Source organism: Sapajus apella, unplaced genomic scaffold, assembly GCF_009761245.1.
Source record: "Sapajus apella isolate SASKATOON/1434 unplaced genomic scaffold, GSC_monkey_1.0 scaffold12, whole genome shotgun sequence".
Classification (NCBI taxonomy): Eukaryota; Metazoa; Chordata; class Mammalia; order Primates; family Cebidae; genus Sapajus; species Sapajus apella.
The window spans coordinates 25,946,291-25,972,224 of record NW_022436952.1 but is presented as its reverse complement, the minus strand read 5'-3'; the positions used below and the strand labels follow the sequence as shown (position 1 = coordinate 25,972,224).

The 25,934-nt window shown below is 54.8% G+C and overlaps 3 protein-coding genes across 14 annotated transcripts in view; 1 reads left to right on the top strand and 2 right to left on the bottom strand.

The window, feature by feature from the left end:
* DLG4 (discs large MAGUK scaffold protein 4) overlaps positions 1-9,091 on the bottom strand; it is a 29,484-nt gene extending 20,393 nt beyond the window's left edge. For 3 of the 8 annotated variants that reach the window (XM_032280521.1, XM_032280522.1, XM_032280523.1), the window contains exon 1: positions 6,173-6,680. In XM_032280521.1, coding sequence (XP_032136412.1) covers positions 6,173-6,202 — 30 coding nt within the window. In that variant the 5' untranslated portion in view covers positions 6,203-6,680. Of the gene's footprint in view, positions 1-6,172; positions 6,681-7,301; positions 7,343-7,601; positions 7,701-7,891 lie in introns of those variants that run through there. The other 5 variants (XM_032280518.1, XM_032280519.1, XM_032280524.1 and 2 more) reach the window with 3 other exon arrangements.
* On the top strand, positions 8,874-14,648 carry ACADVL (acyl-CoA dehydrogenase very long chain). Of its 3 annotated transcripts, XM_032280533.1 has the most exons (20): positions 8,874-9,092; positions 9,169-9,244; positions 9,521-9,586; positions 9,671-9,743; positions 9,829-9,893; positions 9,987-10,121; positions 10,574-10,718; positions 11,299-11,428; positions 11,521-11,646; positions 12,011-12,209; positions 12,459-12,563; positions 13,015-13,101; positions 13,185-13,247; positions 13,340-13,441; positions 13,517-13,614; positions 13,698-13,770; positions 13,864-13,936; positions 14,021-14,093; positions 14,188-14,263; positions 14,337-14,648. In XM_032280533.1, the coding sequence occupies exons 1-20, from the start codon at positions 9,031-9,033 to the stop codon at positions 14,475-14,477; spliced, it is 1,968 nt and encodes a 655-aa protein (XP_032136424.1). In that variant the 5' UTR covers positions 8,874-9,030; the 3' UTR covers positions 14,478-14,648. The 3 variants fall into 3 exon arrangements, with proteins under 3 accessions (XP_032136424.1, XP_032136423.1, XP_032136425.1); XM_032280532.1 differs by having other exon boundaries at positions 8,910-9,092; positions 9,521-9,743; XM_032280534.1 differs by lacking the exons at positions 9,671-9,743; positions 9,829-9,893; positions 9,987-10,121 and having other exon boundaries at positions 8,951-9,092.
* Positions 14,649-14,723: 75 nt separating this feature from the next.
* DVL2 (dishevelled segment polarity protein 2) lies at positions 14,724-25,703 on the bottom strand. Of its 3 annotated transcripts, none has more exons than XM_032280529.1 (15): positions 25,200-25,703; positions 20,712-20,781; positions 19,954-20,099; positions 19,714-19,823; positions 19,476-19,611; positions 19,257-19,347; positions 19,043-19,112; positions 18,820-18,959; positions 18,654-18,730; positions 17,362-17,429; positions 17,043-17,171; positions 16,792-16,923; positions 16,478-16,657; positions 15,807-16,025; positions 14,724-15,700 (listed from the first exon to the last, which is right to left on the bottom strand). In XM_032280529.1, the coding sequence occupies exons 1-15, from the start codon at positions 25,391-25,393 to the stop codon at positions 15,252-15,254; spliced, it is 2,211 nt and encodes a 736-aa protein (XP_032136420.1). In that variant the 5' UTR covers positions 25,394-25,703; the 3' UTR covers positions 14,724-15,251. The 3 variants fall into 3 exon arrangements, with proteins under 3 accessions (XP_032136420.1, XP_032136421.1, XP_032136422.1); XM_032280530.1 differs by having other exon boundaries at positions 19,726-19,823; XM_032280531.1 differs by lacking the exon at positions 25,200-25,703 and having other exon boundaries at positions 19,954-20,132.
* Positions 25,704-25,934: the final 231 nt, after the last annotated feature.

Here is a 25,934-nt window from a genome sequence, read left to right as displayed (position 1 = left end):
AAAAAAAAAAAAAAAAAAAGAAGCCTTAAAGAAGGAAAACAGGGGCTCAGTGAGATCAAGTCTATTCTCTGGACCACAGACTTGGAGAGAGAATCCTGAACTCCAGGTTTCAGTACCATGGGCACAAAAAGTAGGGAAGGAAAATAGGAGGAGAACACACAAAATAGCCCTCCTCCAAGGCTGAGGTGTCTTGAATGAAGAAGCTCTATGAACCGACAGAGACTGTTCATTGCATATCCTGAGAAGGTGATCTTCTACCTGGGCAGTGCACAAGCTGAGGGAGGACCCCCAGAATTGGGGATTCCTGGGGGAATGGGGGAAAGCCGCTCTCCGCTCTCTACTCTCCCTTCACAAGGCCTCTAATTCCCTGCAAGGTAAATCAGACAGGGCCAATGCTCCAAGTTTTGGAGTTTGGGGGAGGGTTTGAGTCCAATGCCCCTCCATCTTCACTCCACCTCATAGAGAAAATTCCTGAATCTGATGAGGAAATGTCAGGGTGCACCCAAAGAAAATGCAAACATGAGGAGGGACATTTCATCATTTATTCTAGGGAGGAAATGAAGGTAAACTTTTATTTTTATGGAGACCCCATACCTCTCCCTCTCCCACCCCCATGGAGGGAGGGTGGTGTCTGGCACTGAGGAAGAGGCTCCTCAGGATTGGGAGGCAACATGGGGAAAATGGGGAGCAAGAAATGGGTCCCAGGATTTCCAGAATGTGGCTGGAAGAGGTTAGGGACTAGGTTCAGTCCCTGGAAATTTTCCACGTACATGTGGGGGGTGGGGGAGAGAAACGTCTGGAGGGGTGGGGGTAGGGGTGGAAGGAGTAATTCTGAAACTGCAAACTGGGGGGCTGGGGAGGTAAGGATCAGCACCTCTCAGTCCTGGATTACAGGGCAACTAAAGCAGGATGGGAAAGGAGGACCCCCCACCCTTTATCCTTCTGGGATTCGGGCCCTAACCCACAACAACTCAGATGCTACTGGGACATGTCTGCGCCCCCAATATATTAGGGTTTAAAACAAGTAAAAGGCCTGGGGAGTGGAGGACACCAACGGAGTCGCTGCTGTTCCTTCCCCTTTGGCCCCCTCCTCACCGGAGCCCCAGTTGCACAGAATGACCTGGAATCGAGGCTTGCACCCCCAAAACATAGGGGTGTGAATCAAAGTGAATGATAAGAGGGGCGACCCACGGCGCCTGTCCCCAAGAAGTTGCAACCCAGAGACCCCACACCAAGCAGAAGGAAGAACGACAGCACTTGAAGCTTGCACCCTGATATTTTGCGGGGGTCCGGGAAGAGGGGAGCGGGGCCGGAGCCCATACCGCGGCACGTACCACGCAGAGACACATGGAGGCGAATCTGTTCCGAGCCGACATGTAGAAGGGAAGGGGGACTGAGGGAAGGGGTTGGGTGGGATATCAAGGGTCCCTGGGTTGGGGAGGGGGAGGGGCAGAGGGGCGGGGGCTGCGGCGGCCGCGGCGACTGGAGGCTGCGGCCGGAGTGGGGGGGGGGGGGGGGGACTGCGCCTGCGCAGTACGGGAGAGCGTCACTTTGGGAGACAGAAGGGTGAGGGGAGACCCTCTTGGCGACCAACTTCCCTGGTTCACGCTGTTTCTCTGTGGACTTCACTTTCCACAGTATACTTCTATTCCGACCCCTCTACAAATAGAGACAGATTTAAAATTTTACCAATTTATCTCTCTAGTTCTCAGGGACTCCTTATTCCATCTAATCCCCCAACCCCAACATTGCCAGGCCCCTAACCATTCCAAAACCTCACTGGACATCTCACCACTGCTGGACTCCCAGAGTCCAGGGAAGCAAACAGCACTACTCTCACAAGGACCCCCAAGGGATCTACACGGCCTCTCCCATCAAATCCCCTGCAAGATCCGTGATGTGGATAGCAACTTCTCAGATTCCAAGGCATCTCCTATCCTCAGCAGCATAGTTCTCCCCTGCAGTCTAGCCCCACCTGACAGCCAGGCCATGTTTGTTCAAGAGTTTAAGGAACCACAGATCCTTGTCGTGCCCCCAAATTAACAGACGCTAAATCATCCCTTTCTAAATCACATCTATCCCCCAATCCACTAACAGGGACCTTGCAATTAGTGCAAATATTACTCTTGCTCTAATATACACACCCAAATAACAAGTCCTCTAATTTGTTTGGGATCCCCTATCCAAGCCCCTGAATCTAATAAGACACTCACGACTTCTCAATATGCCGGTCTCTAATTCCACACAAGAACCCATTTTCAGGAAATATTTAATCTACTTTAAAGCAGACCCTCCAAATTCAATTGCAATCTCTTCAATTTTTTCCAAAACCCTTATTAAAAGAAATTTAGGTGGAAAGATCGCTGTAGGCCAGGCGCTTGAGACCAGACTGGGCAACATAGCGAGATCCCATTTCTACCAAAAAAAATATGTTTTTTAACTTTTCCTCTCCTTTTCTTTACCCCGAGGTTCATAGATTACATCCTTTTCTGGCTGCCCAGAACATCCCTTCCATGACTCCGAATTCCAACTTTGTCGGAAGATTGCTCCCAAATGTATCTTCTCCAAACTTAGGCCTCAAAAAATATATACACCAAAAATCTGGCTGGCAATTTGCAATGACCCACAAATCGTCCAGAACACTCCCAACGGCCTGCTTCAGGTCTCTTCAGAGATTTCTATTTTCTCCCAAACAACTGAACCTGAAAGCCTCTCCCAAATATTCTCCCATTCACGCCCACCGTTCCAGCTCTTAAAACCCAGTGAGAGGTCTCCTCAAATCGCCTGACTTCTATAAAATGTCCACACATGGCGGAAATGACGACTTCCTTAGAATCTCACCCAAGCAAGATTGACCCCGTTGATTGGCATCTGTTACATGCGACCCCAAGATGACCCCCAATGTCCTAGTTTCATATCTGGTAGGAAAGCTGGGATCACCAGAGGATCCAAGGAGTCAGTGTGGAAGGGGCTGGACTCAAAATTCCTTCTAGAATAGAAAACGTACAAGCCCTGCTTATCCACCAGTGGGCGCTATGGCCCATAAAGACCCTTCCCCATCCCCCATTTCCCTTTTCCCTCCATTTTCCGTTTCCCTGTTGCCTGGCAACGCAGCAATCAAGGACTTTGCTGTCGCTTAGCAACCGTCTCCTGGGAACACAGAGCTGAGGTAGGAGGGGTGCTCTGATGAAATCTTAACAGGCCTCCATCTTAGGAAAATTGAAACGTCAGACTTCCCAACCCCCGGATTCTCCTTTCCAGAGACCCCCAGGCCCCTAAGTTACTTGGACAATAGCTCCTCAAAGCCCGTCTCTTTTACGCACGGGGTACCACGCCACGCCCATCCCAGCTCAGCCCCGCCCTCATTTCGGTCAGGTAACCCAGCCTCAAGGTTCCTCCCCTTTCCAAGGGTTGCTGCCTCCCTGGATAGAGTAAGCCAGACTCCACCCACCTGCCCGGGAAGCCACGCCTCCGTCCACTTCCCGCCCATTCGCTCCCCCTGCCTCGCCCACACTGTCCCTCCGCCCCGCCCCTGCCGGCCAATGAATGAGGCCGTCGGCCACACTGCCCCGCCCCCGGCATCTCGGTTTTGCCCAATAAGGACCACCCGGAGGGTTTAACCACTTCGCTTCTGGGGCTGTGGCAAATACCCTCGGTCTTTCCCCAACTGTATCCCCACCCCCACTTGTTCTGCTCCGCCCTTCGCCACCCTCGCCCGGCCCTCCAGTCAGCCACGCAACTTCAGTCGTCGCCGGTTACCATGGCAACGGCGGCAGCAGCGCGGGGAAAGGGGGAGGGACGGGGGCGGAGTGGGAGAAAGAGATGCTCGGAGACGAAGAGAGATGCTGGCAGAGATAAAGACACCAAGAAAGACAAAGTGATCGCTGTAAAGCAGAGTTTGCACAAAACACAGGACCTAGCACGTAGTAGGCTTTCAATAAATGTTCCTTAAATTACTGCGGCAAGAATCTAAATATAGGCAATAAAAGATGGAAGACTCCAGCAGGGCTGGGGAGCTGAACGACTGCAAAGCCTGAGCACTCCCTACCCAATCCAGCATTTGGGGAAACAGGAGCTATGTGCCCCCTGCAGGCTCCTCCTAGGCTACCCTGAGCTGCCCTGAATAGAGGTGAACCACAACTCCCAACAGTGCCATGGGCAGCAACCGTCTAACATTGAGGGATCTTGTGCCTCGGGGCCTTGTGGGAGTTGGAGTACCCGCCATCCTAAGGCTGACAAGTTTTGCGGCCAAGGAATGTGGCAAGCCTGGGTCTCCACGCCTCTGTAAATCCCAAATGCATGATCTGCTGCTCTGTAAGCCTCCTTCCTTCAGGGATGCTCAACCCTGGGTGCCAGGGAAGAAGTAGGAGGCTGGAGTGGGTAATGAATAAGGCCACCCACCCACCCAGAATAGCTGCCAGTGCAGGCAAGCCCCTCACCCTCGCTCTCATTTATGTGTTCACGTGTTGGAAGCAGAACCCACACATTCCACCAGGCTTTCTATTTACACCTGTACACAGAGGACCACAGCCAGGGAGCCTAAGGCCGAGTGGCAGGCCTCAGGGCAGGAGACAGTAGGAGCAGAGGATCAGACAGACATTAAAGGAAACCAGGCCAGAGAAACTGAGGCATAAAAATCCACCGAAACTACAGGGAATGTGGGGAAGAGGCAGCCTGGGAGAAAGCCTGAAGCCCACAGAATGAGGGGCAAACAAGTAGCCCTGGTGGAGAGAGGGTGGGGGCTCCAGATCTAAAGGTCCTCAGCCCTCCATCTCTTTCAGCCATGCTCACACGTGCACAACGCATGTGTACACACATGTGTGAGTTTGTGGCAGGGAACATGTGTGTCCTCAGCTCCCTCCCATGAAAAGCTGCAGTTCCCACTAAATATAACCCCCTCCCCAGCCTGTGACTCACCCAGACCCCGCCTCCCCCGGCCCCCACTTCCTGTCCCACCCCCCAGCCCCCAGCTGCCTGCCACCCGCCCAAGCCTCCCTCCACACACCAGGCATCCAGCTCTCCAGCCCCAGAGTCTCCAAGCAGAGTCTAGGTATCCGCATCCCACCAGGAGCTTGCCTGTGCTCCATCCAAGATCTCCTGCCTTTGCCAGGCTCCAGCCAGAGGGACACTCTTGCACAGATCCCCACTGCTGCCAGCCCTGCTCTCCTCCTACACCTTTTCACCCCCGTAACCTCAGTAACCTCGGTCATAAGTCCTCAGGGACCCTTAAATCCAGGTGTCCCCCCCATCTTGATCCCAAGCGTCAGGGGCAAGTGAACAGTCCCCCCATCTGCTCTTCTCCCTCTTTCTTGATCCAGGCTAGATACAGTGTGGGAGGAGATGGGGACATGGGGCACCTGCCTTTGGGACACCCCCAAATTTTGCACCACCCACTCAGTCCCCCTCCTCAAATCCCCTCTCCCTAAATCTCTCCTCCTCCACTTCAGGGGCTGGCAAGCTCAGCTGCTGCAATCTTCTGCCTCCCATGGGAGTACCCCAAAATCCTTGCCTCACCTGGTGCATTCCCTCAGGTGATCCCATGTCAGGCCCCAGCCCTCTGCCAACTTCCAACCATCTCCATTCTAAATGACTGAACCCTAAATTAACAGTTTCCTCAAATTGAGAGAGCATCCCTAAATGCAGCTACGAGATGCTTGTTCTATAGTCTGAAGGCCCACCCCTTCCCTGCCAGCTGACACCCCCAGACCAGTCAGGCACTCACAACCAAGAACCTTTACCCCATGCCAGGAGCCCCCCAAAACTGAACAAGGCACTTGGAAGGCAGCTTTTCCCTGGGGAGGGAAGAGGACCCCCACAACATAGCCCACCTTCCCACATACACCAGCAGGACTTCCATGGGAGCCAGGCTTCTCCTGAAAAAAGTCTCCCTCAAACAGCGTTGGTGAACCCCCAAACCCACCAGGCCTCCCAAACCATGGAATATCCTAAATTTTCCATTTCTCTACAGGTACAAAGGGATCACTCCAGGGGGCACCTGTGGCCAAATCCAGCATTTTATCAGATGTGAACCCCAAAACTAAATTAAGATCCCCAAATACATCTTACTTCTTATGCTATCACTCCAGGGGCGCCAGTCTCAGATAAGGCCTATTAACCCCTCCCCACAAACTCATACCCTCCCCCCAGTTTACAGCCCCCCCATCATGCTTACCTTGGTTGTCACTATACAGAGACAGTCCATGTTGGGGGGCCTGGCCGCGGTGGCGGGTAAGGGGCTCTGACTTCATCGGAGTTTCGTTCCTCCCCTCCGTGGGTTCTCACCCCTCCCCCCTCCGCACCCCACTTTTGCAGGGGGGGCCAGGATGGGGGGAGGGGTGAGAGGGGAAGGAGGGGGTTGGAGAAGGGAAGGGGAGGGGAGCGTGGGAGGGAGGGGAAGGGGGCCCTGGAAGGGGCTCCCCAATGGAGGGGAGGGGACTTGGGGAGCACACCCCGATCCTCAGGAGGGGCGGGGGCACCGGGGGCTGGCAGCCCCGGAGTTCGGGGGCTGGGGCATGAGCTGGGATGGGGGAGGGGAACTGGATTTTGGGGAGCCCCGGGGTAGGGGGGGGGTCTTGCCAAACGGCCAGGGGCTAGGGGCCGTGGCGGGGGAGAGGGGTGGGGGGGTTGGAAACGGCAGCGGCCGAGGGAGCCGTGGAGCCGAAGAGGGAAGGGGAGAGAGGAGGAGAGAGGAAGCAGGGGGAGGGAGGGAGGGAGCTAGGAACCAGAATGGGGGGGGTGCCTTGGCAGAGTTAACTCCTTCCGTGCTGGCAGGAACCCGGATAATGGGAAAGGAGCTAGAAGCAGAAGCACAGAGACCCTGAGGCAAACATGGAGACCTGGCCAGCCACCAGCGTTGACAGCAAAGACGAGGAGGCTGGATTTCATTTCTTAGAGGAGAAAGCACCTATAGCTGGGCTGGGAGCACCCACGGTTATTTGAATATGGGAGGGAGGTTGTGGCAGGGGGCAGGGGGTCGGTGTGAGGCAGGGGTTGGCTGGCAGGAGGGAATCCCTAGGGACCTAGTTCTCCCTCAGGTTTCTCAGGGGCTGAGAAACCTCAGAAGTTATGCCCTAGACTCTTTAGTGCCTGAAACTGGGGCAGGCAAAGAAAAGGAGGAAGAAAGGGAGGGGGATACAGAACCACAGAGAGTGCATTCTCGGTGCCCCCACGTCCCTGGGCCACGGACTCAGGCTTTTGTCAGCAGGGCCCCCAAGTCTCCGAGTAATGTTAGCCATATCTGACTCACCTCTCCAGCCCTGCCTGCCCCTCAGGAAGGTAGGCACTCGCCCCCACCTCCTTACCTGACTCTCGGAGAGGGAAGCCTCATAATAGTCCAGGATGTCTGTCACAGGAACAGAACTGAGTTACCTCCCCACCCTAGGCCTCTCTGGGCACATCACCCCTGCCATCACTGCTGTGGTCTGTCTGGCAAGGGAGGAGCCCTTTCAGCCAAGGCTGGTCCAGGATCATGGAGGACACCATGGCCATGACCCTGAATGGGGCTCCAGCCTGGATCAAATGATCTCCAAGCTCCCAACCAGCTCCCAAAGTTCAGTAACGGCCCTTGGAGGCCCAGATCCCTCAGAAAATGGGCTACTCACCCAGCAAGGCCTGGAAGAGGTCGCTGTGCAGCACTGTGAGGAGCGGGGGTGCCCACCGCAGTAGTGGGGGAGCCAGGAGCCAGAGGGCTGACCTGGGAGCTAGTGAGATGCAAGGAGAATTGGGACAGGGAAGAGGCCAACACAGGGAGACGAACACACTGTCACTTCATCTCCCCAGCCTGTGCCCTTCACCCCAGGCCCTATGGAAAGATTCGGGAACAGCGATCCCCAAGCGCCAGCCCCCTACTTCACTCCCAGGCCTCCCCTCCACAAGGACCCCTGTTTTTCACCTCTTGGTCTCTGGGACATCTCTCTCTTCTCTCACTTTAATCTTCCTAATCCTCCAGGATTGGAGTTGAGCTGCTTCTCCTCATTCAATTCCAGCTGTGAGTAAAGTAGGCTCTCTCTGAACCGACCAGCTGTCCCATTCCCCCAGGTCCCCAGGCACCAGCACTGCCACCACCTTGCTCCATACACGCTGGCTCCCTCTCCCCAAAGGCAGGCAGAACTTAGCCACACTCTTCTGAGAAGCCAGCAAAGAGGGCCTCCTCACAGAAGGCTCCAGCAGCTCAAAAAGAAGCTAATCCCTGTTCTCTCTCCTCCTGGGCCTCTTCTCACCCCAATGAGAATTGCAGAAAGAGGGGTATAAATTGTTTGGGACTTCCTGACCCAGGGCTAGAGAAGTTGGGATTTCACGGGCAAGTGGCAGGAGAGAGAATTCCTGCAGTTCCTCTCCCGCCCAAGAAGAATCCACCTGCCTGGGCACATGGTCTCTGGAAGGAACAGAGGATAGAGACAGAGGAATGTTCAGGAAGGTCTCAGAGGCTTTATTAAGGGTGAGGCAGTGAACCTGGGGAGGCCTTCCTACTGTGAAACCGTGGCTGTTTCAAGAGTTAGCGATGTCGCCTAGGTCTCAGGAGAATACACTTAGGGTACTCACACCCTAGCTTGAGTGCCCACCACCACCGTACCCTTGTGTTGGCGGAGACAGATTTCACCAGGAACTCTAGAGGCGACTTTCCATGTCTCTACCTCTGGCATCTACCTTACACTTCTCTTCCCCTAATTCTTCCTTCTAACCCCACCGGAGAAGCCCTCCCTTCACTCCACCTCCATCCCTCTGGCTGCAGGGACTTAAGCCCCTTCCTCTTCCGTCCCACCCTATCCCATCACCCCGTCGGAGGACTAGACTCTACTTCGGACGGGCGGGATGGAGTCTGGGGGACAAATGACGCTTGGAGATCCCTCTAGGTCGGCGGAACGAGTGCCCAGGAACTACAGCTCCCAGCACGCCCCGGGCCCCGGAACCCGCCTGCCGCCCGGTGCATTGTGGACGATGAGTCAGGGCTAGGGGGCGCCCTGACTCGGGCGTACGGGACGCCAGAGCTGGGTCAGCGCTCGAGGTACCAGTGCCCAGAGCGGTTCGGAGATGCAGGCGGCTCGGATGGCCTCGAGCGTGGGACGGCAGCTGCTGAGGCTGGGGGGCGTAAGGTCTGTGTATGACAAGAGGGACGGGGGACAGCAGGCCAGGGCACTGGGCTAGGACTGAACCCCCAACTCCCCACAGCTCGCGGCCCACGGCACTCCTGGGGCAGCCCCGGCCCGGCCCTGCCCGGCGGCCCTATGCCGGGGTCGCCGCTCAGGTAAGTCATGGCAACCTTGGTTAGGGGGTGTGGGAGCGGCGGTCCGCTTCGGCGCCCTCCTCCCCGCCGCCGGCAGGGGTCCCCTCTTGGTGCCAGTCCCCTACCCACGGTTCTGTCGCCAAAAGTAGAGGAAAGGGCAAGCCAGGGTGCCCTAGGGCGAAACTAGGGGAAAGGTCGCCGCATCTGCGCTGCCTCCAGGCACGGCTCACGCCCTGTGCTTCCCTTGGCACAGCGTAAGTCCCTTCTCCCCGGCCTTGCTAACCTTCTTTTTCCCAGGCGGCTGTGGACAAGCCAGATTCCCACTCCTCTGATTCTTCGACCAGGGAAAAACCGGCCAAGACGGTAAGTAGCCCCGAGGCCAGGTGGACCTTAACCAGGGACAGACTCACCCCAACCATAGTCCTGAAACCCCCTCTCTCTGCCCAGGAATCTAAGTCTTTTGCTGTGGGGATGTTCAAAGGCCAGCTCACCACAGATCAGGTGTTCCCATACCCTTCTGGTAAGGGAAGGGATAGAGCTGGGTGGGGCCAGAGTGGTTTCCCCTGCCAGCCTGGCCTGACTGGCCTGTCCCCCACCCGCTACAGTGCTCAACGAAGAGCAGACACAGTTTCTTAAAGAGCTGGTGGGGCCCGTGTCCCGTTTCTTCGAGGTGAGGAATGACTCGGGCTTGGTCCCTGCTGGGGGTGGTTGGAGATGTTAAGCTCAGAAGGAGCGTGAATGTGGGATCCTGTGCCTTCCCCAGGAGGTGAACGATCCTGCCAAGAATGACACTCTGGAGGTGGTAGAGGAGACCACTTTACAGGGCCTCAAGGAGCTGGGGGCCTTTGGTTTGCAAGTGCCCAGTGAGCTGGGTGGTGTGGGCCTCTGCAACACCCAGGTGAGGGGCACCCTATCACCACATCCCAGTATCCCGTAGTCCAGCTTGGCAGATTCAGCTTCTTTGCCATCCCCAGGGCTAAAGTCTCTTCTAAGCACCTGCCCTGGGGGCCTGTGGGAGAGATGTCCAAAATGTATATGACCACCTCCTTTCCCAAACATCACACAATTTATATGCAGTCCCCTGGAGCTAAGAGCCGTTGGCTTCACCCTGGTTCCCAAGTCCTTAGAAATCTCTAAGCTGGGGCCACCGAACAAAAGTATAGCAAGTCACCCTCCTACCAAGACCTAAGACTGATCAACATTCTCTGCTGTACCCTTTGCCCGACATCACTTCCTTCCCACACACGGGGGATGGTCCAGGTGCCCGCACTGCCCTGTTGCCCACGCTCTCCTGTTGAGGTACGTCCCCCTGCAGCCAGTGACAGCCCCAGATTCCCGTTTCCCCTTCAGTACGCCCGCCTGGTGGAGATCGTGGGCATGCATGACCTTGGCGTGGGCATTACCCTGGGGGCGCATCAGAGCATCGGTTTCAAAGGCATCCTGCTCTTTGGCACGAAGGCCCAGAAAGAAAAATACCTCCCCAAACTGGCATCTGGTGAGGCAACCCTAGGAGACCGAGGGAGATTGGGGGGTATACTGGGCTTGGCACAGATTAGGCTAGTTGGTACTTACATTATCAAATGGCTGCGCATTTTGTTTGGGGGAAGATTCTGGGGAGGCATCATAGTGTTGGTTGGGAAATGCAAAAGAAAACTAGACACTGGCTGGGTACAGTGGCTCGTGCCTGTAATCCCAGCACTTTGGGAGGCTGAGGCATGTCAGGACTTCGAGAGCAGCCTGGGCAACATGGTGAAACCCTGTCTCTACTAAAAATAAAAAAAATTAGCCGGCAATGGTGGTGGGCGCCTGTAATCCCAGCTACTCGGGAGGCTGAGGAAGGAGAATTGCTTGAACCTGGGAGGCAGAGGTTGCAGTGAGCTGAGATTTCGTCACTGCACTCCAGCCTGGGTGACAAGAGGGAAACTTCATCTCAAAAAAAAAAAAAAAAAAAAAAAGAAAAAAACTGGATACTGCCAGGTGTTAGGGAGAACTGCCTTGTGGAGGGATGGGGAAGTGGGTGGAGGGTACTCTGAAGCTCATCAGAACTTGGGGTAAAGGAGCTCTCTCCCCAACAGGGGAGACTTTGGCCGCTTTCTGTCTAACCGAGCCCTCAAGCGGGTCAGATGCAGCCTCCATCCGAACCTCTGCTGTGCCCAGCCCCTGTGGAAAATACTATACACTCAACGGAAGCAAGCTTTGGATCAGGCAATCTGCCTCCCATTTCCCCTCTTTGCCCAATCCCATGCCTCACTGCTCCCAGTCCTCCATGTCCTGAATGCCCCCTCATTCTTCCACAGTAATGGGGGCCTGGCAGACATCTTCACAGTCTTTGCCAAGACACCAGTTACAGATCCAGCCATGGGGGCCGTGAAGGAGAAGATCACCGCTTTTGTGGTGGAGAGGGGCTTCGGGGGTGTTACCCAGTGAGTGGATTTGGGGAGGAAGAGCTTAGGACTGAGGGGGCAGAACTTGGCACCAAAGCAGATGATTGTTGCAGGTCACACTGGGGATGTATGCAAAAGCCAAAGCAAGTGGACTGAATGTGACCTTTGGGACTAATATGTATGCAACTGAGCTTAAGTTTTGGCTCCAGCAGCCAAGTCCAACACAGAATAGGACATAGCCAGGCCTTCTTAGTCCTCAGGGCCTGGGGGGGCATGTTGCCTATGGCTGCTGATAGTCTAGAAGCTGTAATTCCTTCCTGGTGCATAAGGAGTGAAGGGGTGGTTTTCCCTCAGTGACAACCTACTAAACACACCGCTGCTTTCCCACACTGCCCTGACACAGTGGGCCCCCTGAGAAGAAGATGGGCATCAAGGCTTCTAACACGGCAGAGGTGTTCTTTGATGGAGTACGGGTGCCCTCGGAGAATGTGCTGGGTGAGGTTGGGAGTGGCTTCAAGGTCGCCATGCATATCCTCAACAACGGAAGGTTTGGCATGGCTGCAGCCCTTGCAGGAACCATGAGAGGCATCATTGCCAAGGCGGTGAGTACCCTGCCTGAGTCCCTAGCTAGCCCCAACAGAAGTCTCACTGTCCCCTTGCCATGTGTCCCTGCATGCATTCCCTACACTAGAAACTCCTCCCCTACCAGCAGCCCCAGACTCGCTAGCTTAGGTCTCCATAACTTAGGTCTCCATCCTATGTAGACTGAACGCTGGTTGTATCCAAAGCCCAGCCCCACTCAGGGAGACCGCAGAACCACACTGAACCACGACACGCGTACCCTCTTCCAGGTAGATCATGCCGCTAATCGTACCCAGTTTGGGGAGAAAATTCACAACTTTGGGCTGATCCAGGAGAAGCTGGCCCGGATGGTTATGCTGCAGTATGTAACTGAGGTGAGGGCTTCCCAAGCTGCTCTCCCTGGAGCCCTGTAGTTTTCTTCCCAGTTGGGTGGCTTTCTTCCCAGCCGGGTCAGACTACAACCCCCAGCAGCACCTGGGGCAGTGGGTCTCCAGCTTTACACCAATGCCCTAGGGGATGCGGGGAGGCATAGTCAGCTCAGCTTCTGCGGAAGGTGGAGAGCAATGATGTTCTGGTCAGATGCTGGCCAGCAGTAACTGAAGTTAATCCTACCCCATCCCTTATCTCCACCCCTTTTAAGAAAACAAATACCTGAAAGTGCCTTGAGAACTGACCCAGAAGAACAAATATTTGCCTGATCTGACTAGTTAGGTGACTGGGTCTACCAAGCTAGGTCACACCTGATCTTCAGAATTGGGTGATCAGGCCAAGTCTGACACAGCCGTTTTCCATTTTCCTTCCCATGTCCCAACCATGCAACCTCAGTCCATGGCTTACATGGTGAGTGCTAACATGGACCAGGGATCCACAGACTTCCAGATAGAGGCCGCCATCAGCAAAATCTTTGGCTCGGTGAGGTCCCAGGCATGCACGGAGGGAGAGTCCAGTTTGGGAGCTTAGCTCCAAAACCAGTCCCATCTGTTCTGTGTCCCTAGGAGGCAGCCTGGAAGGTGACAGATGAGTGCATCCAAATCATGGGGGGTATGGGCTTCATGAAGGTACAGTTCCGTCTTCTGCAGAGCCTCCACTGGGCCAGGGGCGGGCAGGCACATCTTCGCAGGGGCGTATGATCTGTGTTGCCCTGTGGTAGGAACCTGGAGTAGAGCGTGTGCTCCGAGATCTTCGCATCTTCCGGATCTTTGAGGGGACAAATGACATTCTTCGGCTGTTTGTAGCTCTGCAGGGCTGTATGGTAAGAGGGAGAATTGGGTGGGGTAGAGGTGAGGAGGACACTGAGTCCTGACTACTGGACCCTCTTCCCCCATAGGACAAAGGAAAGGAGCTCTCTGGGCTTGGCAGTGCTCTAAAGAATCCCTTTGGGAATGCTGGCCTCCTGCTAGGAGAGGCAGGCAAACAGCTGAGGCGGTAGGCTTAGGGCCAGGGCAAGGGCCAGGGGAGGGCAGGGCGATGTATGGCAGCTAACCAGTCATTCTCCCTCTTCCTCTCAGGCGGGCAGGACTGGGCAGCGGCCTAAGTCTCAATGGAATCGTCCACCCAGAGTTGAGTCGGAGCGGTGAGCTGGTAAATAGGCAGGGGTCTAGGAGAGCCTGCGTCAGGGGCTGCGGCCAACGGCCCCTGAGCCCTGCACCTCTCCCACCTCTCCCTCCTCTTCAGGCAGTGCAGGCTCTGGAGCAGTTTGCCGCTGTGGTGGAGGCAAAGCTGATAAAACACAGGAAGGGGATTGTCAGTGAGTGACCTCTGCCCTCTCACCCCTCCCACCCTTTCCTCTCCTTGAGACTAACACTCCCACCCCCACCCACCTACCCGATAGATGAACAATTTCTGCTGCAGCGGCTGGCAGATGGGGCCATCGACCTCTATGCCATGGTAGTGGTTCTCTCGAGGTGAGGAGGCAGGTAGGGAATGCCTGGGCTGAAGGGGGGCTAGGCCCGGATCCCAGCCGGCACAGATTTATTTTTGTCTCTTGCTTCCTGCCAGGGCCTCAAGATCCCTCAGTGAGGGCCACTCCACAGCCCAGCATGAGAAAATGCTCTGTGACACCTGGTGTATCGAGGTGAGACTCAGGGCTGCCAAGCTCAGGTGAGGGGCTAGAGGTACAGGCCCAAACCCCTCCTTCCTCCCCACAGGCTGCAGCCCGGATCCGAGAGAGCATGGCCACTCTGCAGTCGGACCCCCAGCAGCAGGAGCTCTACCGCAACTTCAAAAGCATCTCCAAGGCCTTGGTGGAGCGGGGTGGTGTGGTCACCAGCAACCCAATTGGCTTCTGAATACTCTTGGCCAGGGCCTGGCCTGGTTATGTGCCTTCCCTCAAGCCAAAGCTGAAGCCCCTCTCCCGAGGGCCCTGGTTTGTCCAGGGGGTGGTCATAGTGTTCCCAAGACTGTGCCTGCTCTCCAGAGCACTTAACTGCCTCACAAATAATAAAATTTCTAACAAGTCATCCTTCGCTCCTGTGTGTCCATTCTTTCCCTCTGCTGCCTGCCTCCCTCCCAAAGAAAGGAGCCAGAGGTGTGGGGAGTTTGCCTCTATTGTTTTATTTGGTGTCTTATACAAGTGACTAAAATAAATAGCGTAACAAAGGCAGCTACACGGCCCAAATCTCCCAGCTTCCTCGGGCTGCTGTCTAGGGGCCTAACCCCAGGGTACCACTGACCACCCCCAACCCCGCACAGGGCAGGGCTGTGGGTAACTGGAGGAGGAGGTCACATTCTGGGGTCAGAACAAGGGGCCCAACAGATGGGGATGCTTTATACAAAAGAGGAAATGCCTATTAAAAAAATTAGTCCCAAAAGTGTAAGAAACTCTATTTTAACCCCCAAAAAGGCTTATAAAAAAACAAAGCTAAAAATAATCAAAGGTCCCTTGTTTACCCCTGAGGGAAGGGGGAGGAACCAGGCACTGCTGGTGAGAGTCACAGTGGCCACGATCTCCTGTCTGGCAGCAGCCGGCAGGCTGAGCCCAGGCACTGTGAGAGCAAGCACATGATGGCCGGGACACCCAGTCACGCACCAGTAGCACCAGGCCCAGCCTGGCCCACCGCGGGCTACATAACATCCACAAAGAACTCACTGGGATTGCCCATGGCCATGTGGAAGCTTTGGCGGCTGGCTGTCAGTTCTGGGGGCACAGAGCCCAGGTCTCTGACTGGAGGGGCCCCCGGAGGCTGCACTGCTGGAGGGACTGGGGGTGGGGGTGGGGGCATCATGACCACCATCATGGGGTTGTAGGGGAGGGCCATGCCAGGGGGTGGTCCATAGGGATGGAGCCCCGGGTGGGCTCGGAGATTAGGGGCACCCCCAGTTGAGCCTCTGGAGGGAGGAGGGCCCCCATCGCCAGTCCCACTTGGTTCCCCACCCCGCCGAAGGCTGCCCCCTCGGCTAGAGGGCTCAGACTCACTGCCACTGCCGGACTTGGACTCGGTGGCCCGCTCCTCAGGCCTCCCCGTGCGCCCTGCCCCCCCATCACTTCGTGTCGACCCACTGCTCCGGCTGCCTGTGGAGGGAGGGGAGGGGCAACTGAGTCCTCATCCAGGCTCCTCCCTGGCTCCCCTCTGATCCGCCCTCAGACCTGGCGTATCGGGTATCTGGGGGTGACTTACCCTCACTGTGCTGGCTGCTGGCACTGCCCCCACCATAGGTATAAGACGAAAGCTCATGGTAGGGTGGGGGCTGTGGGCTGTAGGGGTGTGGGGCGGGGTACTGGTAGGAGAAAGTGGGCAGCAGGGGCCAGGGCGTGGCCCCAGGCAGAGGGGCCAGGGTGTCCTGGTCTGAAGCCCCACTGGAGCCATCGTTGTCATTGAGAGACAGGTTAACTAGGTCTGGAAAGCAAAAGAAGAGAGTAAGAAATCACTGCTTCAAAGAGGCTAGGGCCCTAAGACACTGAATGAGAGGAACTGGGAACAGTTCTCCCAGACCCACCCAAGACTGGGCTCAAAACAGGTTCACAAGGGCCTCTGACAGGAAACTCCCAACTACTTCTGCCATGAGGGCAGGGGCACAACCAGGGCCACCACTAGCCCATGCCTCTGCGGGACTCAGAAAGAGGTGCACCTTCCCCTGGTGGACAGTCCTGCACCTGGCGTGGTTAGTCCAGCAGCGCATGGGTGGACGTCAGCCCCCATCCTCGGCCAGTACAGGACCTAGTTCGGGACACATGCTGCTCAACCATCCATGGTGGCCCTGGCTGCGGTTTCTGGGCTAGGTCTAGGGTTGGAGAGGCAGAACAAGGCAGGCAGAGCCACACTGCCAGAGTCAGGGCCGGGGGACTCACAGCTCTCACAGCCACCACTGAGGTCTCCGAAGACGTAATAGCACTGCTCAGAGAAGGTGATCTTATTGACGGTGTGTCGGATGAGGCCAGCTTTGAGTAGCCCACTGGCGTATTTTCGGGCCTCCCGCCGCTCTGGAAAGCCCTCCACATGATGGTAGAGCCAGTCAACCACATCCGAGCCTGGGGGCACCCACAGCGGAAAAAGGCCTCAGTTTTTCCTTCCAACTCCTGCTCTCACCTCTGCCTGTGCTGTTCCCAGCTTCGGTCACCTCCTCCTCCCCTTCTCCAGCCACCTGCCCAGGACCCAGCCATACCCAGAAAAGCATTAGGGATGGTGATCTTGAGCCACATGCGGTCCCGGACTTCCAGCCCAGACTCTGGAGCTGCCATGGCCTTAGTGACCGATGCCATGTCTGTGTGGATGGAGAGACCCCGGCCCTCACAGCCTGGCAGAGGAGACAATGGGGCATCAAGAGGCAGGGTCACTCCCACAAGGGCCATGGGTCATACCACTTCGGGGCAGCCCTCTGGCAGGAGGGCGAAATGAGGTTGGCTGGCGGCTCACCATCAGGCAAAGAGGATCCCGATGTAATGGTGCTCATGGAGGAGGAGCCTGGGTAGGCTGGGAAGGTGCCAGTCAGGGCCGCAGAGTGGGACACCCAGGCAGCAGGGTCAATTGGCTGGATGGGCTCATCTGGGACAAAGATGGTACCAAAATGACCCATTCTCAGTCCCCAAAAGCCAGCCCAGTCCCTCCCTGACTCAGCCTCCTGTTCCACCTCTGCCTGGACCCTCCTCCACCCATTCCTCACGACCAGAGGCCAGCCCCAGCCTTCTGGGCCGCCCCCACCACCAACTTCAGGCCCTCCCTGAGTGTCACTCACTTCGGGGGAGAGTGAAGTAGGCCTGAGGAGAGGGATCCCAGCACTTGGCCACAGTCAGCACGATGGGGCTATGGGGAAGAGAAGGCCAGTCAAGGGCACAGGGGAAGAACAGGCCTGGGGTGGGGGGGCTGAAGCAAGGATGAATTAAGAGACACAAAGATGGGGAGAAGCCAGCATGTCTCAGCTGGGATAGGGAAGGTAAGGGTGGAAGGTACCACAATGCGGATGACTCATCAACATGGAAACTCTTAAAAACATATTGCCAAGTGAAACGAGAGAGTACACGCTGTACAATTCCATTCACAGAAAGTCCAAAAACAGGTAAAACAAAACCGTGCTATTCAAGGATACATGTAAGGGTGGTTACTATGGAGGGAGGCAAAGCTTTTCTTTGTCGTGGTAATGACCCAGGAAGTCAGCAGAGTGACTACCCCTGGTGGGTGAGGCATTGTGGAGCAGAAAAGGGCGTCTGTGGAGGGGGATCTAGGGTGTCAGCAATTTCTATTTGATGGCCTAGGTGGTGGTGACATGAGTATTCACTCTAGTATTATTTGCTACATCACAAATTTGTTTCATGTACATTGAGTGTTATGTCTTACCCCCACTTTTTTTTCCAAAACAGAGTCTTGCTCTGTTGCCCATGCTAAAGTGCAGTGGCATGATCTCAGGTAACGGCAACCTCTGCCCCCACCCCAGAGTCCAAGCAATTCTTCTGTCTCATTCCCCACTAGCTGGGACTACAGGGGAGCACCACTATACCCAGCTAATATTTTTTTTTTTTTTTTGAGATGGAGTTTTCGCTCCTGTTGCCCAGGCTGGAGTATAATGGTGCAATCTTGGCTCACCGCAACCTCCGCCTCCCAGGTTCAAGCGATTCTCCTGCTTCAACCTCCTGAGTAGCTGGGATTACAGGCATGTGCCACCACACCCAACTAATTTTATATTTTTTAGAAGAGACAGGGTTTCTTTATGTTGGTCAGGTTGGTCTCGAACTCCTGACCTCAGGTGACCCGCCCACCTTGGCCTTCCAAAGTGCTGGGATTACAGGTGCGAGCCACTGCACCTGGCCATTTTTCTATTTTTAATGGAATTGGGGTTTCTCCATGTTGGCCAGGCTGGTCTTAAACTCCTGACCTGAGGTGATCCACCCACCTCAGCCTCCCAAAGTACTGGGATTGCAGGGGTTAGCTCCTGGGCCCGCCTGTCTTACCACTTATTAAAATTGCAAAACAAAAACTTAAGGGGGGAAAAAAAAAAAAGACTGAGGACCTGCAGCCTGCTCAGCAACTCACCCAGGCTTGTGCACGATGTCCCTCAGCACCCGCACGGCGTCATCATTGCTCATGTTCTCAAAGTTCATGTCATTCACCTGGAAGCAAGGGGAAGGGGGTCAGAGGCCGGGTGGCAGAGGCTGAGGGCCCCCACGCAGGGCAGCTCAATGGCCCTGCCCCAGCACACCTGCAGAAGCATGTCCCCTGGCTCAATGCGCCCGTCGGCCGCCACGGCCCCACCCTTCATGATGGAACCTATGTAGATGCCTCCATCTCCCCGCTCATTGCTTTGGCCCACAATGGAGATGCCCAGGAAGTTGTATTTCTCTGTGGAGAGAGGCCGTGTGAGGGGAAGAGGCCCTAGTTGCAAGCCCCAGAGACCAGGCCCTCCCCACAGGCTTTCCCCGTACCCATGTTCAGTGTGACCGTGATGATATTCAGGGACATTGTAGAATCCGTGACACTGCTGAAGGATGAGGTCTGTGGTGGGAAAAGAAGGAGCTAGAGTGCTGTTCAACAACCCAGGCTACACCCTGGGGCTCTGCTGGTGTCCTGGCACCACCCAAACCAAGGCCCATGCCCCACCTTCTCCCAGCACCAGTATTCCCATGGGGACCCCCTCACCCTCTCCAGGCGGGGTGGCCGCTGTTTCCTCCGCCGCCGGTGGCGCTTCAGGAGGCGGGAGGCACTGCTTTGCTCCGTGGAGCTGCTGAACCTGTCAGGAGATTGGGAGGAGAACAAATATAAGCCAAAGTGGTCATGGGGCCAAGAGAAAGAACAAGAGGACTGACCAGAGGAGGAAAGCCAGGGCTGGGCACACTGGGGAGAGCTGCAGAGCCATACCTGCTCATGGTATCCTCCTCATCCGAGTCCCCCAGGCTGGTACTCTCCAGCTCGCTGGTCATGAGGGTAGAGGAGCTCTCATATCCAGCCAGGTGGCGCTCCAGCCTTGAGGGGCCACCGGTCCTGTGGCCCCCAGCTGCATATGGATAGGAAGCTCAGGAACCAAGCTTCCCCCTGCCCACCCCACCAAGACTGGGGTCTGGCCCAGCCCTTCCCCGTCCCCAGGCCTGCCCCTCACCGCCATGCTCACTGCTGTCTCTCCTTCGAGGCCGCTCCCGCCTCAGTGACACTACTGACTCGGTTTCTGTCTCAGGCTCCAGATTCTCGTGGCTGCTGGACACGTTAGGGCTAGACGGGCAGAGATGGTTTCCAACCCACATCAGGAGATCAGGTCTCTGGATCCCAGGCACCCCCTACCAAAAGGCCTGGGTTCCCTCCTCTTCTCCCTCCCCTGCAGTCAAGGATCCGAAGGACTCACTGGAATGATGGAGGCCTCGAGTCCCCAATGCCACTGGTCCTCTCAGGTGGCAAAGGCGGTAAAGGTGGGGCTGGAGGCGCCAGTTCTGTCCGAGGCTCATGGGCTGGAGGAACCATCTCGGGCTGGGGGTTATCTGAGGACACCAGCTAGAAGGGTGCAAACGATAAACAGTGGCTCACCTGGGAGTGGGGGTGGAACAGATGGCAGTAAGTCAAAGAATTAGAAAGGGTCTCAGAGAGCTGAAGAAGAGCAAAAAAACCTAGCAAGGATTAGAGACTCCAAAAGGAGAAAGCTGAGGGCCTCTCGATGGCTCTCCAAACAGACAGGAGGTAAAGAACTAGGGCCAGCCAGGTGCCATGGCTCACATCTATAATCCCAGCACTTTGGGAGACTGACGTGGGTGGATCACAAGGTCAGGAGTTCAAGACCAGCCTGACCAAAATAGTGTAACCTGTTTCTACTAAAGATACAAAAAATTAGCTGGGCCTGGTGGTAGACACCTGTAATCCCAGCTAATCAGGAGGCTGAGGCAGGGAACTGCTTGTACTCGGAAGGCGGAGGTTGCAGTGAGCTGAGACTGCACCACTGTACTCCAGCCTGGGCGAGCTAAAAAAACCCCATCTCAAAAAAAAAAAAAAAAAAAAAAAAGAGGCAGGGCCACTAACACCTGGCCTGGGGCAGGGCTACAGAAAAGACTCAGGCTTGGAGAAGCCTGGCAATTCGGAGGGGACCTGGCCCCAGGCGTCACAAACTCTTACCCAGGATACCACCCTTCCATTGAAGCAGGGGAGGCGGGCGTTGTCATCTGAAATTTCTTCCTTCACCACCCTGCCAAGAAACAGTGCAGAGGTTGGTGAGCTGGACCAGCCATCCCCACCCCCACCTCCACTCAAAGTTTCTTCCAATCTTCACCTGGCTCCAGGATATTGACTTTCTCCTTCCTTGTTCAAGTCTTCTCTTACATGGAAATAACTCACTCTGACACCTAAGAAATCTCCAAATTCAATCTCCTTTCCTTATTTCTCCTCTCCCTAATGCACCCTCAGGGGCACAGTGCTGCTCCAAAAGACCTCCTTGAGTCTGATTCAAACCTCTCAATGCAATTTCAAAGGCAATCCCCCATGCTGATACAGCTGCCTAAGACATCTACCCAACTTAGAAGCCTAGCTAGTAGCCTCCTCTCAAGCCCATCCTGTTCCTTACAAATCTTCCAACAAGGCCAGGCACGGTGGCTCATGCCTGTAATCCAGCTCTTTGGGAGGCTGAGGCTGGTGGATCATCTGAGGTCAGGAGTTCAAGACCACCCTGGCCAACATGGAGAAACCCCATCTCTACTAAAATACAAAAATTAGACGGGTATGATGGCAGGTGCCTATAATCCCAGCTACTTGGAAGGCAGAGATGGGAAAATCGCTTGAACCCGGTAGATGGTGGTTGCAGTGAGCTAAGATTGCACCACTGCACTACAGCCTGGGCAGCTGAGACTCGTTTCAAAAAAAAAAAAAAAACCCAGGCTGGGTGCAGTGGCTCACACCTGTAATCTCAGCACTTTGGGAGGCTGATGCAAGCAGATCACAAGGTCAGGAGTTTGAGATCAGCCTGGCCAACACAGTGAAACCCCGTCTTTACTAAAAATATAACAATTAACTGGGCATGGTAGCACACGCCTACCTCGGCTGCTCAGGAGCCTAAGGCAGGAGAATCACTTGAATCTGGGAGGCAGAAGCTGCAGGGAACCAAGATCACGCCATTGCACTCCAGCCTGGGCAATAAGAGTGAAACTCCATCTCAGGAAAAAAAAAAAAAACCCACTGGGCATGGTGGCTCACACCTGTAATCCCAACACTTTGGGAGGCCGAGGCAGGCGGATCGTGAATGTATGAAGATAAAGACCATCCTGACTAACACGGTGAAACCCCATCTCTACTAAAAATACAAAAATTAGCCAGGTGTGGTGGCATGTGCCTGTAATCCCAGCTACTGGGAAGGCAGAGGCAGGAGACACTTGAACCCAGAAGGCAGAGGCTACAGTGAGCCAAGACTGTGCCACTACACTCCAACCAAGGAAAAAGAGAGAGACCCCATCCCAAAAAAAAAAAAAAAAAAAATCCAAAAAAAGTCTTCAATCCTCATCTAAATCTCTCCTTATACTGTCTTTTAGTTTTTTCTCTCTCTTTTTTTTTTTTTGGTAAGAGACAGGGTTTCACCATATTGGTCAGGCTGGTCTCGAACTCCAAACCGCAGGTGATCCCCCAACCTCGGCCTCCCAAAGTGCTGGGATTACAGGTGTGAGCCACCGCGCCTGGCCCTCCTTTAGTTTTTTCTAATTTACTTCTAGAGGACTGACCTTTGTTGGATAAAAACACCCATTAGAGGCCAGGCATTATGGCTCACACCTATAATCCCAGCACTTTGGGAGGCCAAGGTGGGCGAATTACCTGAGGTCAGGAGTTCAACACCAGCCGGGCCAACATGCCGAAACCCTTTCTCCACTAAAAATACAAAAATGCCGGGCGCGGTGGCTTGCCTGTAATCCTAGCACTTTGGGAGGTCAAGGCAGGCGGATCACTTGAGGGCAGGAGTTCAAGACCAGCCTGGCCAGCATGGTGAAACCCCATCTTTAAAAAAAAAAAGAGGCCAGGTGTGGTGGCTCACGCCTGTAATCCAAGCACTTTGGGGGCCAAGGTGGGCGGATCACCTGAGGTCGGGAGTTCAAGACCAGCCTGACCAACATGGTGAAACCTCATCTTTAAAAAAAAGAAAAATATATATATATATACAAATACAAAAATTAGCTAGGCATGCTGACGCACACCTGTAATCACAGATGCTTGAGAGGCTGAGGCAGAAGAATTGCTGGAAGCTGGGAGGCAGAGGTTGCAGTGAGCCGAGATCACTCTGCTGCACTCAAGCCTGCGAGACAGAGCGAAACTCCACCACAAAAAAACCCATTAGATCAAGCAATGGAAGCTCCTCATTAGACTGAAAGTTCCCAAGGAGAGGGCAAGCTAAGCTTCCCATTCCCCTGTGCCTCATCTGGCACAAAATTCTACACGAAGCAATCTGCTCAGCCTGGCAGATCCCAAGACCCGGCCTTGCGGTCATCTCTCCAATAGGTTCCCTGTGGTGGACTAGACTTGACCCTTCTTCTTGACCACAACATCAAATCATGAACACTCACTCTGGTCAACACCATGTCCTAGCCACACAGCACACAGTGACACTTAGGCATTAACAAATAATGTTGGTTAAACGAATCAACGTATAAATCATCAGACTCTGCCCTAGTTGTTCTTCTCTTTCCACACACACCCTTGCCCCCAAATTAAGACACCTTGTCTGATTAACCCTTTGGCCTAATATGGTTATGGGAGCCAGGATATATGCCAACTTAATCCACTTGCTGTCAATGTGCCAACACAGCCCAGTCACTACCAATCTGTCTCAGCATAATGCAGGATTCTTCCCAATATAATATAATCTCAGCATAGCTCAATCCACTCTAAGACAAGTTATTCCGTACCACCATAACCTACTTTATAGTCAGCCTCAATACTAATAATGACAATTACCATTCACCAAGAATTTACCGTTTGCCACACACCTGATCTAAGCATTTCATTCTGTGATTTTCTCCATGTCACAGATGAGATCAAGACAAAATTTAAATAAATTGTCCAAGAGTACATTGCGGACAACCAGAAGAACCTTTTAAAACCCACACTAGCTGGGCGCGGTGGCTCACGCCTGTAATCCCAGCACTTTGGGAGGCCGAGGCAGGTGGATCACGAGGTCAAGAGATCGAGACCATCCTGGTCAACATGGTGAAACCCCGTCTCTACTAAAAATACAAAAAATCAGCTGGGCCTGGTGGCGCGTGCCTGTAATCCCAGCTACTCAGGAGGCTGAGGCAGGAGAATTGCCCGAACCCAGGAGGCGGAGGTTGCGGTGAGCCAAGATCGCGCCATTGCACTCCAACCTGGGTAACAAGAGCGAAACTCCGTCTCAAAAAAAAAAAAAAAAAAGTAAATAAATAAAATAAAACCCACACTACCCCAACTTAATCCAGCCTGCCTTCAAAAAAGCAGAGGTTGAGGACCCAACCTTTGGGCTCAGTCCCAAAGACTATAAATACAAAAGGGCTTTCTCTGCATTATTTACAAGCCCATCTAGTCCAAGATATCCCTGAATTGCCCAAATTACGTTAGGAGCCCAATCTATTCTAGCACAGCCTACAATGTCCCCACACGCAGCTGTCTGCACCAATATAGACTAGAATACCCCAATACAGCTGCCTGTACTAGCATGGGCCCCGACAGCCTTGTCTACCCTTATACGGAGTGCTCCGATAAAACCACGTCTTGCCCCAAGAAAAACCAGGATTAATCAATACAATCCAGTAGAGTCCATAATAATCCAAGCTTTTTTTTTTCTTTTTCTTTTTTTTTTTTTTTTTTTGAGACACTCTCCCTCTGTTGCCCAGGCTGGAGTGTAGTGGCACGATCTTGGCTCACTGCAACCTCTGCCTCCTGGGTTCAAGCGACTCTCCTGTCAGCCTCCCGAGTTGCTGGGACTAAAGGCGTGTGCCACCACACCCGACTAATTTTTTGTATTTTTAGCAGAGATGGATGCTCTCGATCTCTTGACCTCGTGTTCTGCCCGCCTTGGCCTCCCAAAGTGCGCGTGAGCCACCGCGCCCGACCATGGCCCAAGTTTCTCCACGATCTTCTACTCCAGGGCAGCCTAGAACATCCCAATAGAGCACTCTTTGCATCAGTATAGACTAGAATATCCCCCCCCAAAATCCTGTCTGCTCTAGTATACGCCAGAATGTCCCAAGTTGACCCAATATAGCTTTATCTACATCAAAAGATTCCACAGTATCCCTACATAACCTGTGGACAACATGCAGGACTCCTGAGGACGTATTAAACGATCAGACAACGGATCAATTTACTCAGTACAGTCTAGAATACTCCAAAATAAACCAGTATGCCTCCACCTATTCCAGTAGAACATAATCTTCTCTAATCTGGTTTAGGATATCCTAGTCTGTCCGTGTGCCTCGATCTATCCAAGCATAACCTTGTCCATCCTGGCATAGTCAACCCACCTCAGCATAGCACAATCTGCTCCACCACAGGCCAGAAAATCCCAGTGTGGCCCAAAGTAGATGTGTGACCCTCCATGTCGCCCAATCCACTCTAGCAAAGCTCCCGTCGGTTCTATGTAGGCCTTGCGCTCACCCAAAATCCTGATCCATAGACTTGAAAAAGTACTTGGCGCCCGCGGGCCGCTGCAGAACGCTCTTGAAATCGCCGAGGGTGATGCGCTCGGCAGGGACAGGGATCTTCACCAGGTAGGGAGTCTCTTCTTCATCCAGGTGGTAAATCACCTTCGTCTCCCCAACCCCACCGCCCCCAGTGCTGCTGCCCGCCATGGTCTCGCCCGCGCGCTCCCAGGCTCTGCCGCCCACCCAACCGGGCAAATGGCCCTTGCCGCGCCTGCGCACACGCACAAACCGACGCACGAGCGCGGACAGGACCGACCTAGTACAGGAGAAAAGCAAAGGAAAGAAAGCGGGGGTCGGCGAGGGTGGCAGCGGGGGGCGGGCCGCGGGGTGCGACTCAAAGCCACGGTCTCAGCGGTAGCCGCGCGCCATAGCCGCCGACGTCGCGAGCACCTCCAGGTTCCCGCCCACCTCTCCTCATGTCACGTGACCCAAGCCAGCCCACTCCGCTTTCCTCAGCCGCCCCATCACGTGACCCCGCCAGTCACGTGACCGCCAGACTCCTCCTAGAGCCCCCGCCACGTGATCGCTGCCTTCAGCAACGGTCTCCCAGCCCCCAAACGGGTACCCTAGCCGAATTCCTGCGTGCTCCCGGGCTAAACTGGCCTCTGCCCTCAGGAAGCAGACAATCGGCTCCCACCGGGCTTTACCCGACCCAGGCGGGAACGCGAAGCGACTCTGACCCGCAGGA